Below are 15737 nucleotides of genomic sequence, written 5' to 3'. Positions count from 1 at the left end.
CTTGTGGCTTCCAGCAGCATTCCAGACACGAGGTCAGAGATTTAACTGGACTCCAGTTAAACTGCTAGCTCAGTGCTGGGGCATGAATTTTGAAAATGCATGTTCTTGCTCTTAATCCAGTCCCAAACTTGGATTAAGGCTTTTAGTTTTGCCCAAGTCTTGCATTTATCTAAGTTACTCCTGCAGAAGAACTGTGCTGGCATTTTCCCAGAGCAAATATTCCCAGATGAGGAGCACTGCAGCCAGGGGAGGGGAAGAGGCCTCCTGGGGATAAAACAACCTTGCTGGGCTGGCACACAGAGAGAATAAATGTTAAGAGGAAAAACAAGCATGCAAGAGCAGGAGGCTGATGATCTCTGTAACCAGGCCACTGACAGGTCTTGTCTGCAGCTTGCAAGCCAACATTTAATTTAATTTAAAAGAATTCAATTTAGTCTCCAGCTTAAAAAAAAAAAATTTAAAAGTGTGCAGTAAAAGGAATGAGGCTTTCAATATCCTGTTCTGCTCAAAAGCAGGAGTGACTCAAGGTCACCCATGCTCTTGTGCTGTGCTCCTTGAGCCTGGCATGTGACACAGGCTCCAGAAGGTCCCTGCTGCTGACTGGTGTTTGTGTGGGGCTGCACTCAGATCACACAGCTGACTGCTGGTTCCTGTCTGGATTTCCTCATCGCCCAGGAAAACCATCTCTGAAGATGTTCTGGCAGTTCCTTTGGAGTCTGCTGGAAAAGTTACTGTGTGAGGAAGAGAGCAGAGAGAAAACTGAAACTTCAAATGAGACAATGAGATTGTAGAGTGAGGTGTTCTACAGGAGCTGAAATCCTCTTGGACACACAGAAGGGAGGCAGCACAACATGAAGTGAAAACTCACGTGTAGATGCACCACATAAAATCCTCTGATCTACCTTTTGATGGACCTTGGGCTCTGAAATCCATGCTGTAGAAGAGAAAGGTGGACACTACATTAATTCAGGCAGCAGCAGAACATAATTGCCATGTCCTGGACTCCTTTTATTCTTCCATTACGAATTCTCAGGCTAGCTGGAAGAGATGAAACAACCAAAAAAGGCTTTACAGGGTCCAGTACATCTGTGTCATTTTAATAACTAAACCAGTTAGCTATTAAATAGTTATTATTATGGAGGTTTAGTGACATAACCAATTAGTTTAATAGCTAACTAGCTTGTGCTGGTCAGATTTCTATCAACAGAAAATACATAATTTAGAAAACACAGGAATTAAAACATCTATAAATTAAATCCAAGGAGAAACATCAGTAAAAAGTTTCAGGGAAGTTTTTAGGTTTTTAGTCACAGTCTTCAACCTCTCTCTTGTACTACTACCCCTTGTTATTCCCATTTGAAATACATTTGCATGTAATGCAAATACATGTTAATGTTATGTGAATTAAAGTGACAGACAAGGAATCTGTGTCTCCTGTAGTCTCAAGTTAATTTACTGTATTAGTTTAAAATAGTAAAAGGAAATTTCCGCAGGGAATATTTAGGAATAGCTATCTTTGTTGATAAGCCTAACTTGGAAAGTATTTCAAAACCAAGCAGTGACAAGAACTCTGGGTGAAACATCATTCTCGCACTGCAGTTGTTCCCTACCTGTTGTTTACAGTAAATTGTCTCTTACTTTTGAGCAGCAGTGGGGTTTTTAATCTCGGTTTAACAAAGTGACGCCTCGAGGATTGTTTGGAGTTGAGCACTCTGTGGCCTGCAGTGGGAGGTTACACACACAGCCACCACGCTGTTATCAGCCTGGATAAATATACACACAGAATTAAAAAAACCCCAGAACTGCATCTCCACCATGCCAGCGGATTTATTTCAAGTGGAAGAAATACGAGACAGCCGCAGAGGAATTCAAAACAACTTTTTTTTTTTTTCTTCCCCCTCGTTTGGTGATTCTATTTGACTTTCCACTAAACTATAGTGCATCTGCATTGCGGCTATTAATAGATTTGGGTTTTTAATCCCGTGTACAGGTCGGTGAACTCGCAGCGCTCGGAGTAACACAAGGACTCGCCACTGGGTGGTACTACAGAAATAAAAAATAGCGCTTCATCCTCGGGAAGTGCCTGCTGTGGGGGAAAACCAGCCGAGATCCATATTCCAGTTACATGTACCTGGGAGAGGGAGCAGGACTGAGACATGGCAAATTGAAAAAAAAAAACAAAAAAAAACCCCCACAGATGTCTGCCTGAAAATTTGTCATCCACGGGTTTAAACGCACTCAAGGCAGAGTGAACTGCTAGTTGTAACAGCATAAATTATGTACCTCAATTAAAGTTTTGCGTTCATTTTGACCGTGCCTTTTATTTAGAAAAGGCTATTTCCAGCCAGTCACAGATGCCATCACTGATTGTACCGAATAAACCACGGTGCAAGAACGGGGGCAAAAAAAAAAAAAAAAAAAAAAGTAGCCAACCAAAAACCCACCCCCCAACAAACCGGGGCGGAAAACTAATTAGTTATTAGTAGAAAACGCTACCGTAGCCCTCCACAAGCCCACTCGCGGGTGCGGGCCGGCGGCGCCCACGGGAGCGCCCGCTGCCCTCAGCCGCGCTGCGCGGGAAGGAGATGGCGGCGGCTCTTCCGTCCCGCGCCCCGCCGGCGGAAAACGCCAAGAAACCACCCAAAAGACCTGGAAACGCGCCTGGAAGTTGGGAGCTTCCTCGCCACGGAGCTCGGCTTAGCGTGCTAAGCGCTCTCTTCAGGCGGGAGGTCCCCGAGGCAGCCCGGCGAGCGCGGCTCTAGGCACCGAGGGAAGGGGCGGGCAGCCGAAGCCGCTCCCCCGCCGCTGTCAGAGCGGCGGCGTGCGCGCGTTCCTGGCGGAGATTCCCGGCCGCGGGAGGCGGGAAGAGGGCAGGGAGAGGGCAGGGAGAGGCGCTTCCCGCCCTTCCCCGGGCGCGCGCCCAACCGCCACCGCCGCCATTTTACCCTCCCGCCCCCTCGCCTCCTCCTCCCCGCTCGCCATCCCGCCGCTCGGAACCGCGGTGGGAAGGCGGGGCGAGAGGGAAAAGGGAGGAGGAGGGACTCGGCCACCTTCGCCTCCTCCTGCCTGGTCGGAAACTGCCGAGCGGCGCCCGAGCGCCCTGTCCCCCCCTTCGCTCCCGTCGCCTCCTCCTCCTCCTTCCCCCTCAGCAAAATGGCGGCGCGTGGAGTCCCTGGGAGCCAGTGAGTGACTCGGCTTCTCCTCCTCCTCCTCCTCCTCCTCCTCCTCCTCCCCGCCGCTGCCGCCGCCGCCGCCACAGGCTCATTTGCATTGATCAGCCGCCCCGGATCCCAGACCGGCCCCTGCCTCTCCCCCCCCTCCCCCCCTCCCCTTCTCTTCCCATTCCTTCCCGCCCCCTCCCTCCCCTCCCCCCCGGTGACCCCCGCCCCGGCCCCCATCAATCATCAATCAGCAGCACCGAGCGGATCAATCAATGGTCGGGAGGAGGCGGCGGCGGCGGCTGCTGCTGTTAATGAACAATGTGTGAGAGCTGCGCCGAGCTGCTGGAGGTGTTAAATGAGAGTAAGTGCGGCCGCCCTCCCCCGCTTCCCTCCCCCCGGGCCGGGACCCCGCGGACCCTCCTCTGCACCGGGTTACAGCCCCGCTTCGCCTCCTTCCTCGCCTCTCCCCGCCCGCCTCGGGCCTCCCGGCCGCGGGGTTCCCTCTCTCCCGTGCCATGGAGGAGCTCCCTCCATGCCCTGCTCGCCGCTTCCTTCCCCCTTCCTTCCCCGCGGCCTGGGGCGGGCCTGCCGCCGCCGTGTCCCCGCTCCATCCCCCCTTTCCCCCGGGATCCGCATCCCCGGCAGCCGCGGCGGGGCCTGGCCGGGCTGAGGAGCTGCCGGAGCCGCTCCGGGGCAGCCGGGCCTGGGCCGGGTCCCCTTTAACCGGCGGCAGCAGCGGCGGCGAAGGCGGCTCGGAGTGATCGTGCCTCCCCCTCGCTGTGCCCGGCCTCGGTGCGCGGGGCAGGTGCTTTTCGGGCGCCGGTTCTCCCGAAGCTGTGAGGGAAGCGGCGCCTGGAGGAGCCTGGCTCGGCTCGGCTCGGTTGGGAAGCTGCTGCCGGGTGTTTGGCTCCGGGGGTGGTCTCTGGCTCCCTCCCGAAGTTTCCTGCCGACGAGTGTTGCCGGCAGGGTCGGAGGGGTGATACAGCAGGTGTTCCCCCCGCTGCCGCTGCAATCGGGAGCGTTTGGGGCACCAAATTCCCTGTAGGCCTCGTGTATCCCTTGGAACCTGCGCTCCGTGGCGGCCAAGGTACCTTCCCGGCTTCTCAGGAGCTCTGCCTCGTGAACAAAGACGAAAAAACCACCATTTGTACGGATGCTGAGGAATTGAAACAACTTACCAGCTGAAGTTTGTGATTAGAGGGAAGTTTAACTATCTCGGATCTTAAACATGGCATTTTTCCTGGTTGCACTCTGCAAATCCTGTTCCAGCAGAGTAGAGCACAGAATGCTGCCTAGGACAGGGTTTGGGTAGAGTTGTCCTCACTCTTCTGAGGCCCACTTCCATGTGCTGTTTGTTCTTCCCTAGGATCCTGCAGGAGTTGAATGTTGGCCTCTTTCTTGCTGGGGAAATAGGGTGCTCAGTGATGGCCAGCGTTTCATTTGAGCAGTAAAAGTAACTTCTAGGAGAGTTCAGAGGCTAGACTAAATCAGATTATGTCGATGTTACACACCAAATGGTTATTTAAACAGTAGCTTCAAAACAAGACTAAATTATCAATTGTACATGATGACAGCTGCTTGTTGGAAGAGAAACCTTCACTTGCTTTGGATGGATTGATAAGTAATCATTGCTTAAACTTGATTTGGATTTGTATGATCAAATAGAAAAAAAGTTGTAACATTAAATTTGATATTTCAAGGAATCCGTGAAATTCCAGTATGAATTGATTTTTGCAGATGTTTTAAGGTAATTGGGATTGATGGAGATAGATGTTTCCCTATAGATAAAGCAATGTCTTCAATCACTTAAAGTTCTTTTTTAATATAGATATAAATATATATAAAATTGGAGTATGGATAAGTTAATGGTTCTGCATTATATAAGATATATCTCTGCTATTAAATAGAAGGAAATATGTCTTTGAAAGTCAAAATTCATTAGGAAAATTCTGCAGTAACTGCTGTTATGTAGTTAATTTCAAACAATGCTGCTTAAGTGACATTAGGTTTGGCCTTCCCTTCAGAGAAAGAAGCCCACTGTAAATGAGCAGAACTGTTTGGTGTGTGTGTTGGGATACAAAGACATGTGATGGTGCTCCCTTCTCACTGGATGAGTTGTGAGGATGGGATGGTTTCTTTTATAACTTCCAGTTGAGTGCTTTGTATTCCTTAAGTAATTATGAAAGGTACATAGTATCAAAATGATGTCAAGCTTGGGTTTTTAAAGCACTGCAACAGCAATGAAAAGTGGTAGTAAATAACGAGGTCATGCCCGAAATGTGTGAGCCACAGGCTGCCACCTGAACTCCCCAAGCAGGGTTTCAGAGAGGCCCAGGAAGCAGCATCTCCTTCCTTTGGGAATTTTCTTGCTAAACAGAACATTTTTACGTGGCTCTCACCGGCCTTTGTCTTCATTCACCCTGATGTTTACAAAACAGCCTTTGGTGTCAGTTCATTGCAGGTGACTTGCAGAGGGGGGTGACAGCAGCTCTCAGTGTGATGTTTGGCACGGAACACGTGGGGAGCTCCCTTTTCCTTCCTTGGGAGTTCCCAGCTGACAGAAGGGTGAAACTGAGCAGCTCTGCCCTCAGACAGACACATTTGTGTTACAGTGCGTGAGTCCCACTGCAGAGTGCTAACACAGACCCCATAACCGTGCAGAGCTGGCCATTCTGTGCAGCTCTGACCTTTGTGTGGGCCCAGGGTCATGGCCTGGGCAGACTCAGGCCCTGAGTTGGTCACAGGCAGTCGGTGGTCCTGGCTCTGGCACTCAGGGGCTGCCTGAGGTGCTGGACTGGACACCTGTGGATTGGCAACCTCGTTTTTCTGGCCAAAAGTGTGTGAGTGTGCATGTGTGTATTTAACATACATTGCCATGCTTAAGCATGAGAAGCAGGCAATATTGTGTGGGCAGAATCAGCAGTGTTGGGTTTTATTGGTATATATTTATTTTTCTTCTCTTGCAGCATCTTGATTTTCAGCATTTGATCTGCGTGTTCAACCCAGTAAATTCCCTGATCTTGGAGTTATTTCCTGAGAAGTAGTAATTTCAAGTTATGATTAGATCCAGGAACTCAGTAAAATGTAAATTCCCCTATGAAATGTCCAGAGTTTAGAGGAGGTTTTGCACTATAAGACAATCTGTTAAATCAGAGCAAACAGTCTTAATTTCTCACTGTAGATTTCTTAGCATCATTTACATTATGCCAGGCAGGGTTTAATAGAAGTAAAGTCTATAAAGAGTCTGATTTTTCTTTAATTAATCTTTCACAATATAAACATTTTTAGTAGCCTTTAATAGAAGGGAAAAAAAGGGGAGGCACAATGGGCTGCTTTTTAAGATAAGGCCACTTATTTACAAAAGGCTTAAGAACAGATTCTCACAGCATTAAATATAGGGGCTCATTTAAATGTGCACACATTTTACAGGAAAAGTGCATTGAGGACATTCTGTGCTTTTGTGTTAATCTACAGCATTCTGTATCCCAAAATGAACCCTGATACACTTTGCATTCCTTGGTTTCTTTGGATGCCAGCTCTTGTCAGTCTAGGAGGGTTTATATTGAATTTCATTTGTTCTTGAGTAGTATTTACATTTCTGTGCTGTCCAGAGGCCCTGCTCAGGACAGCTCTGTTTTGCTAGGCACTGCATGGATACCCAGATAACCTGAACCCCAAAGTGAGCCAGAAACCACAGAAATGGAACATCAGAGGTGGGTTTGGCTGTCTCAGGTCTCTTGCAGGAGTTCTGCAGTTGCTGTGTCCCACCTGGAGCCACGGGCATGCTTTGAGCTGCCTGTAGATCCACACCATCCCTGTGGAGGCTTCACTCCCAAGTGCTGAGGACGTGGTGATCAGTGCTGAGTGTTTGTTGAGTGCAAGGCTGTCCTGGGAGTGCCAGTCTGGTTCTCAGAGCAGCCCTGAGTCAGTGTCCCCACAGTCCTGGCCGTGGTGTGTCCCAGAGAGCCCAGCTCAGCTCGGTTGCTACGAGGCTTCCCCTTGGGACTGCAGCTGATCTTGATGTGTGTTGACTTAAAACCCCGTAGATGGTTCTGGTTTAGGTTTGGTTTGTTCTTCTTGTTTGGTTTGGGTTTTATAAAAGTAAGAAACAAAGATTACAACATGGAAAAATAGGTTTTATTATGTAGTGGCAGCTGTGGTTTTAGGTTACCTTGGTAGGCCTCGGTTATTCCCAGTTCTTGGTTTCTGGGAACAAAGTTTGTTTTCTTCCCAGCATTCTGCTTCATTTTTTCTCAATTACTACCTCTTCAGCCCATTTTTTTCCCAGTCAGCTCTGAAATCTTGTAAAATCAGTTCACACTGATGCTTAGAGCCTTCTAGATGTTATTCTACTACACCAGCTTGCAGGCTTTTATTCTCAGTATGTTTTCTCTTCAGTAAATCAGAAAAGTAAAAAATCCCCAAGGACCAACCCAAAACAAACCCCCCCAGTGTACTGAAGCATAAGAGATGAATGTGGACTCTCACTGTTGTTTTTCTCTCTGTTATCACTGTCTGCAGAACTGCTCCCAGAGTGATCAGGTCCATAAAACACTTGAGGTGCTGGAGTGCTTGACTGTTTGTGTAGTTTCAGGATAACTCTGAATTTGGATGCTGGAGATTCTTGGCTGGACTCCTTGTCATGTTGTTCTGGCATGTAGGGAGTACAGTGAGTAGTCTTGGAGGTTGGGTTGAGGGTATGTTTACCTTGAAGGAGGTGAGAAAGAAATGATGTTCCAAAACATTGCAGCATTCACATTGCTCTTTGGGATCTGGGGAGGATCAATATTTTATGCTGTGAGAACTGAGATATTGAGGATGTGTTATAAGATTATTACAACTGTTGCATCATTAACATCACTTGGTCTCCAAGAGCTGCTCTCACTTGTTCAGTGGTTACCTGTAAACTTCAGCATTGATTACTCTGGTGTTTTGTGCAGATCTAAGGTTTCATTTGGTTCTCTGATGATTCCTCTTGTGCAAAACTGTAGAAGTTGTCTCTGTTGAATGACTTTTTTTCTTCTTTTTTTTCCCTTTTTTAAAAGATTCATCTTTTTTCCCCTTAAGTGATATTTCCATGTTCAGAATCTCTGCAGAGATGCTGTGGAGGATTTACTGGGGTAACTTCCCAGCCCGCTGGATCTTTGCTGTCTCCTGTTGAGGAAAAGAAAGTCACTTTCAATTTCAATGTTTATAACATTGAAATTCAGTAATTTTTTCATGTTTACTTTTGTCTTTGACCCTTTTTAAGGCAATGAGCAAAGAGGCCTAAAGTAAAATGAAAATAACCTTTTCTTTATAGCAGCTTTGCCAAATTTCAGTTATGGACCATGAAGTGCTACTCCAAATGAACTGGAGTAAACAGAGGGGAGAAATGGAAGGAGAAACTTGTATCCTCACTAATTGTGAACTTTCTAAAGTGAAAGGGAAGGTGACACTGAGACAAAGTTGGTTTGTAAAGCAATAGAAGGAAAAACTCTGACTTTAATAGCTAAAAGGCTTCTATTTTTGGAAAGATATTTCAGCTTTTGTTCTGTACAATTATTTTGGTTCACGTTGTTTGATGTGATCAGGAATGATTTTGTCCTGAGACTTTTCCTGTTCAGGCTGCTGCAAACTGGTTCCTTCTCATAGCTCAGGCCACTTGATCAGTGATGCTGAAGATGAGTTACATAAATCTCGTTCCCCTGAGTTTTGGTGTGAGTTACACAGCACTGAGGTGTATTTACTGAGATGCTTTTTTTGTATATAGGGAAATCTGTTGGATAAGTACTTGGAATAATATCCTTAAAGCCATGAGCTTCTAGCACTGTAGAGTAGTCAGGAGATAAGTTCAAGGAAAATGAACAAAGCAAGAAAGGAAAAGAAAAGCATCCTTTGCTTCATGTCCAAAAGGTACTTACTTGATCAGTGTAGAACTTGAAGGCATCATGTTTCCCATGTAGGAAATCTTGCTGTTTGATCATTCTTTTGGTGTGTTTGTTGCTGTATTGCTTTCCCTCCCTAAGAGTAGTTTCAAATCACTCAAGTCTCAAGCAGTTCCTCAGCCAAATCCAAGACAAAGTGCTTGGGCTGTCTGGGATGTTGTTGGTGTTGGTTCTTCTGCCAGAGCAGCTCGTGGAGCTGTCCTTGCATGCAGAGGTGGTGCACAGTCTCAGGGGCACCATGGATGCTCGGGCTCTGTCACTCTAGGGTTCAGGGGACAGGATTTTGGGGAGCAGACCTGGCTCCATTTCCCTTGGCCTGCCTTGGAGGTGATGCCTTGGCTTTGGGAGATGGATTTTGTCTGCCACACCTCAGGGCATTATGAGCCTCACCCATTCCTTTAATTCACAGAATTCCTTTCTGCTTCTTTTTCTTCCGTGTTATTGCTACTACAGACTTTCTATGTTAGTGGTTTTAATTCCTTGCTTACTTGATTTCTCCATGTCACTGCAGTTTGCTTCCAGATTCTGTGTTCAACTAACATTGAGTCAGAAAAGCAAATCCTGGAATGGTGTTCTGTGTCCAAGTGATGAGCAGGCTGTGATTTGGCATTTTAGTGATTGGGAGGGAAGATCAATGTTTACTTCTTGGTTCCTTTTATTTCATCTGTTTTCTTCTCTGAGTTTTTTTTAGGTAGCTAATAGGGATTTCTGCAGCCCAAGCTACACCTTTGTAGTTTTATGGATGCTGGGACAATGTGAAAAGATTCTTACCATCCTCAGGAGCAAGTGGTTGTGCTGGTTACTCAGCGCTGCTTGTAGTAACAGCGTGCTGCAATTAAACAGAGTTGTGGCCATTTAATTTCTGTTGTTTAAGCTTATATTGAGGTGATTTCTTCTTTCATTTTGTGCAGCAAATTGGCAATTTCTTGAAAATATTAAGAGGTGAGAAGCCATTCTTTCCACTTTGTTCCTTTCCTTGTATGGAAATTGATTTGCAATCTGAATGCTAAACACAGACATGCAACTGTGAGGATTTCTGTGGTGTTCTTAACACGTAGTAAAAATATCCAGCTTGTTGTAGATGTGCAAAGTTTTATTTCTGGAGTTGTTCAGATCCAGCACGTCCAGTGGACAGTGAGCTTAGAACTGCTTGTGAGATTTAGTGCTGGAGCTACTGGTGGAAGAAGTGGAAACTTGTCAGAAAAAGTCCTTGTAGCAAAGGTACCTTTGGGAGTTGACCTTTCTTCAGTTAATTTGTAGAAGGGCTGTGAGTAAGACTTGAGAAACCCGTGCCAATTGAGACTTTTTTCTAGATCAGCATCCCTGCAGGTCATTGGTTCCCATCAAGGAGGTGAGTGGCAAAACTTTTTTTGCCTTTTTCCACACTTTCCACACATTGAAGAATCCTACAATTCGTTGCACTGACTTCCACCTGAGAGTTTTTAATCTGTGTAATTGTGTATAGAAACGTGCTTTATGCTGTGCTGTTCAACACTCATTGTCTTTATTTTTCTGTTGTGCTGCTTGGCTCATTTTGGGGGGATTTGATAATTTTTAGCAAGAGCATATTTTCATCTTCAGGAAGTGCTCAGTTGCCTATTTATTATTCTGTGATGTGTAATTATTGAATTCTTCATAAAAAACCCATGGTTTTCACCAGCAGTGAAATTACTTTTAAGTGGGTGTGAACTGAAAAACTGGTATTTTTCAGAGTCAGTTTCTGCCTGTAGACTCTGTTCTTTGCAAATCTCATCATCAAATTTCATTCTAAACTCTGTGGGCATCAACAAAACTGATGTGCTTTCACATCTGTGCTCTGCTTGGAGAGGCTGTGAGCAGTGCTGGAAATGGACAGCGAGGTGTTTGCTAGGGAGGGCAGCTCCAGAAAAGCTTTAGAAGGGCCAAAATGTCCATATCTGCTGAGGAATTTGGGAAATGGGCTGTCTGTGAAGGCTTGTGGAGCACAGCTTACCCACCCTGACAGGAGCTGTGTGCTGGGGTTGCACTCTGGGCTCGCAGGCAGCAGCTGATGGGAGAGACTGAAAACTTCATTTTTCCTTCTTGGAGCTGTTATGGGATAACACTGGGGAGTGTGAGCTCAAAAGCTTAATAAAAGTAAGTTCTCCTGCTTAGTTGAAGGATGGTCAGTGCAGTAAATCCTTGTCTGGTCTCTGACTTCTTTCACAGTTAACAGCAAACTGTTGCTGGTTTACTTTGGGTTTACTTTTTTTCCTTCATATTTGAAGAGAAACTTTGAGGTGCTGGAGTATTTCAAGTCCCAAGTGTCAGTGCTTGATCTATAATATCTAGAGTAGATGCAGTGTGATCAAGCTGATGAGAAATTAAAATCAGTTTCCATCAGTGTTTTGGGAACTCGATGGGTCTGAACAGCAGTGCCAGTTTGAGTCTTTCCAGAGTGACTTGGCTTTGAACTCTGTGTAGCCATAGCTGATATGAGACCTGTAAGAACGTTTGTTTATATCAAAATGGCACCTGGAAATGCATTTTCTGCTCGTGGGGGATGCTTGTCATGAAACTTTGCTGCTCTCTTGGATATGCTTGTATGGACTCTGTGCATTGCTTTCAGCCATCTCTTATTTCTCTCACTTCTTTCAACCTATTATCTTTTAAAAATTATATAATTGTTTTAGCCAACTAATTACCTAATACACCATGTGTTTGTGAGAATTACTAAATCCAGATTATCTGGCACAAAGGAATGCGAAATTTGAGTGTATATCTGAAAGTTGAGAGACAGTGACTTCATTGCTAGCCTGTCCTTTCTCAGAATTTTCTTGTCCTTTCTGAATGAGTGTAGCTTGCACCTGTGCTGATGGAAACAAATAAAGCCTTGGAGTTCAGATGCTGAGCAAGCTCTTCCTGGGCTTTCAATGAACTGCCTGAAGCTCCATTGAGGATAATGACCCATTGCCCATTTACCTCTCATCTCCTTGTTTAAGCAGCCTTAAATATACTCTGTGAGAAATGAATTAATCATATTTGCCTCTCACAGATTTTGTCCCTGAGACCTGGAGCACAGTCATTACATGCTTTTGTTGTAAATCTACTGGTAATCTATTGCTTCTTGTGGGCCAGGGTGGCTCAGTCATGGGCCTTTTCTTTCTGCTTGTGGGGGAAAGCTGCTGCTGTTGTTGTCTGAAACTGATTCACAGCGTGCCAAGTAGTACAGCTGAACTAATTTGCAAAGTTCTCTCTTGAAAATAGAATGCTTCCTGGAGTAGGTATTTTAATTTTTGCATTCCTTGCTACTTTTAATTAAAACTGATAGAAAACCTCTTCAGTTTTTGGAACCTTGTTCATGCAATTAAGTCTTTGTTCTACTTATAAAGTAGTTTGACAGACTGAGTTCTGTGTCTTCACCTTAAAGTAGTATTTAAAAAGAAGTTCAGAGCTGGAGTATTGGAGAAAATTACTCAAACCCAGAGTCATTCAATACATTCTGTTATTGAAAGGAAAGAATGCAAGTACTCTCTTGTAAACTGAAGGCGAGCAGTCCTTTATCTGAGCAGTAGTTTTGGCATTGACACTGTCAGCCCTAGCTTGGAAATTTACCTTGGGATAATTAGTGATATGCTGGGAAATGCTCAAATTATGCAGCGCTTGTCCAATCCTGCGTTGATTCCTTAAGAAACTTGCAGTGGCTGTTGTCAAAATATTATGATGGGCAGCCTGACTTTCCACATCTAGTATGTGTTTTGGTGATGTCAGGCAGACTTGATTGTGGAAATACTGCCTAAATTGAGCTGGGTTTTTTTGTTTTGTTTTGTTGGGTTTTTTCTTAATTGAAAGAGGAACTATGACAACTTCAATACAAAGAAAAAAAACACAGCCCTCCCAGAATTGTAACATCTTGTCTTGGAGTCAAAGGCAATTCGCAATACTGGGTTAAAATAGGACTCTGAAATTGACTGCTACTTCTTTTTTTTTTTTTTTTTTTTAAACTCCAGTGAGTGGCACAGATGCTTTGAAATTGCTTTGTGGGTTTGTGGGTTTTTTTTCCTTAGTAATATGTAACTTGCCTTTCCCTGGAGAGGGAGGACTGCAATATCTTGCCTGCTGAGGATCCCACGATAACAGAAGCATTAAGGAGGTGCAGAGCAGGGATCCCACAGATCCTTCTGTGGACATGAGTGCCATGGAAGCAGTGCTGGTGAACCCTGCTGGACCCAGGCTCAGCCCTGCTGTGCTGCCAGGCTCCCCTGGAAATGCAGCAGCCTGGACATCCCAGTGGCCAGGAGCAGCTTTGTGCACTCCTGCTGTGCAGTGCTGGGCCAGGGAGCCCTCTCAGAAGCTGGGGGTGTGAAAAGGACAATGTGGACACTCCTGGTTAATGTTTTTGGAGCCAGAGCAAGATGCAGTTTGGCCTGGTGAATTCCATTCCCAGCCAGATATCCCACAAGCTGGTCTTACCCCTTTCCTCCTGGTGTTGGATCAAAAAGGCCATATGTGCATTACACAGTGTTCAACTGATGGAAGCTCCTTCTGCTCCTTGAACTGTGATGGGAGTCTCCTGCTTCTCTGTAGCCATGCCACTCAGTGCTGCAGGGGACACTGCTTGTTCCTCAGTCAGTGGCATAACCCAGCCTCAGTTATGGATTTCACATTCCCATCTTATCCTGGCCAGATTGCCACTGTTAGGCACTGTGGATTCAGTATTGCTGAGCTTTGAGCTGTGCCTCACTGAGTTGGCAAAAGTGAGTTTTCATGGTGCAGTAACTTAGGCTGGGCTTTGTGTGCAAGGTGCAGTGCTGCTGCCAGACCTGGCCTGGCTCGTGCTGCAGCACAGCTGTCCTGCATTTGAGGTGCTGTGGCTAAGAGTTTATTAGATTGTGGGTCACAAGGGTAGTTCTGGGTAGAACCAGCTCCAGTGTGCTGGGGAAATCTGGGTATTGTCTGATAATTGGCATTTGACTGCATGTAAAACAATGTGGAACTGCTCCTGGGACCTGTGGCTGTGGCAAGTTCTCTTTGAGAAGGTGGAAGTCTTAAGATGCTCTCAAGAAGGACTTTTTTTTTTTTTTGTTTAGGTGGACATCTGCAGCCATTCTAAAGGGGGCATTTTAACCCAAAGCAAACGTGGCCTAGCATGATGAAAACTTCAGGGTGACATCACAAGGTGGCAGTTCTTAAATTGCCCACAGCTGCCCAGAGCCAGCTGCTGCTGGTTTGCTCCAGAGTGCTTTAACTTATCATTAAAGGAGAGCAAGTGTTTGCTGGAGAAGATAGGGAGGTGGGATGGGAAGGAAATGGAGAGATTGAAGGAGAGAACTTGTTGGTGTTTGCAGAGGAACAGAAGGTAAAGGCAGCAGTTACCTGAGGTCAGCTATTTGCCTGTTCTGGTGAAGTTGTATTTTGGAAATGCTGTCTGGTTGATGAACGTACCAAGGCTGATTCTGCTCTTTGTGTAACTGTGCTTGCACTGGAATACTGAATTAAAACTCCTCAGCTCCTTCTGATCTCAGGGTGTGAGGAATTACTCAGGTGCTGAATAACCAGCAGATGATGTTGGGACACCAGTTGAAACTGCATTTTTCTTGCTCTTTGAGTAGCTCCTGCATTTCCATTCCTAAGAACACAGTGCTGCTTAGACTTGCAAACCTGTGCCAGTTTTGTTGGAATTGCCTTGTTCAAAAGTTTGTGTCTGACCCAATCACATTTTGGTTTTTTCTAGGGAAATGAGACTCTTAAAGTTGCTAATTCCTATCTTTAAGCCATTATTTTGTCTACAAAACATTTGTGTTTTAATACTTTATAGTCAAAAAGTTGCAGGAAAGCAATCTATTTACCAAGGTGTAATAGATTATAAATATAATATATATTATAAATACGAGAAGTTAAGAGTTTGATGTGGACTTGAAATGAGTTGAGGTGTGTTGTGGGATGGAGATGGTTGTAGGTATCTGCAATGCTCCAGTGTTGTGATGAGTGTGATCATCAAGGTAGCATTAAAGGCACTCAAGCACCTTAACCAGGCCATTATTATAGAATTTTGTTGTGGGAGAGTTTGGGGTTCCAGATCTGATTGTTCCTGGCATTTGAATAAGTGTTTCTAATACCAAAGAATTAACATTTTGTGTTTTTTACTATGCTCTGCACTTGTGTTTCTCTTTGATTATGTGTATCTAGTCAGTGTTCTGGGATGCTTTTTTGATTGTGTATCTAGTCACTATTCTGAGATGTGTTGCAAACACAGAGGTAGAAAGAAAACTTTTTCTTCACTGAAAAATTCTAGGAACTTTGGCCATTTGAACTTGTGGCTGACGCTGTCCTGTTAAATACTTGTCAAGGCTGGCTCCATACGGGTTGGGAAGAACTCTGGAGAATCAATTTAAGGCAGTCATGAATTCTCTGTAATAGAAAAAGTAATTCTAATAGGTGAAAGTAGAAAGGGAATGGGAGATGCTGAACTCTGGTTATCATCTTACATGCTGTTGATCCTAAGCAAAAGAAACCTCCTACTAATCACTGAAAAAAAATGTGCTGGGTCTCTGTGTGAGCAATGGTACTCACACATGAAGTTATACATTTATATATATATATATATATATATATATATTTATATATATATACACATATAGATTTATTTCAGGATTAGTATTATTGCTTCTAATGCTGTTTTGTTTAGTGT

The 15737-nt window shown here is 45.1% G+C and overlaps 1 protein-coding gene and 1 long non-coding RNA gene across 16 annotated transcripts in view; one reads left to right on the top strand and one right to left on the bottom strand.

Annotated features, from left to right (window-relative positions):
- Positions 1 to 380: 380 nt before the first annotated feature.
- Positions 381 to 3043, bottom strand: LOC135297764 (uncharacterized). 3 transcript variants are annotated; one of them, XR_010359682.1, is made up of 2 exons: positions 2497 to 3043; positions 381 to 2131 (listed from the first exon to the last, which is right to left on the bottom strand). It is a non-coding gene; the product is annotated as an uncharacterized LOC135297764 (long non-coding RNA). The 3 variants fall into 3 exon arrangements; XR_010359684.1 differs by having other exon boundaries at positions 381 to 1763; XR_010359683.1 differs by having other exon boundaries at positions 2650 to 3043.
- Positions 3044 to 3217: 174 nt separating this feature from the next.
- Positions 3218 to 15737, top strand: part of USP34 (ubiquitin specific peptidase 34) — a 111215-nt gene continuing 98695 nt past the window's right edge. For 8 of the 13 annotated variants that reach the window (XM_064415639.1, XM_064415638.1, XM_064415636.1 and 5 more), the window contains exon 1: positions 3221 to 3522. In XM_064415639.1, the coding sequence (XP_064271709.1) occupies positions 3480 to 3522 (43 nt within the window). In that variant the 5' untranslated portion in view covers positions 3221 to 3479. Of the gene's footprint in view, positions 3523 to 15737 lie in introns of all 13 variants that reach the window. The other 5 variants (XM_064415646.1, XM_064415650.1, XM_064415645.1 and 2 more) reach the window with 2 other exon arrangements.

Source organism: Passer domesticus, chromosome 3 (genome assembly GCF_036417665.1).
Source record: "Passer domesticus isolate bPasDom1 chromosome 3, bPasDom1.hap1, whole genome shotgun sequence".
Classification (NCBI taxonomy): Eukaryota; Metazoa; Chordata; class Aves; order Passeriformes; family Passeridae; genus Passer; species Passer domesticus.
The sequence above is the reverse complement of the archived record's forward strand: the minus strand, read 5'-3'. Positions and strand labels throughout refer to the sequence as shown.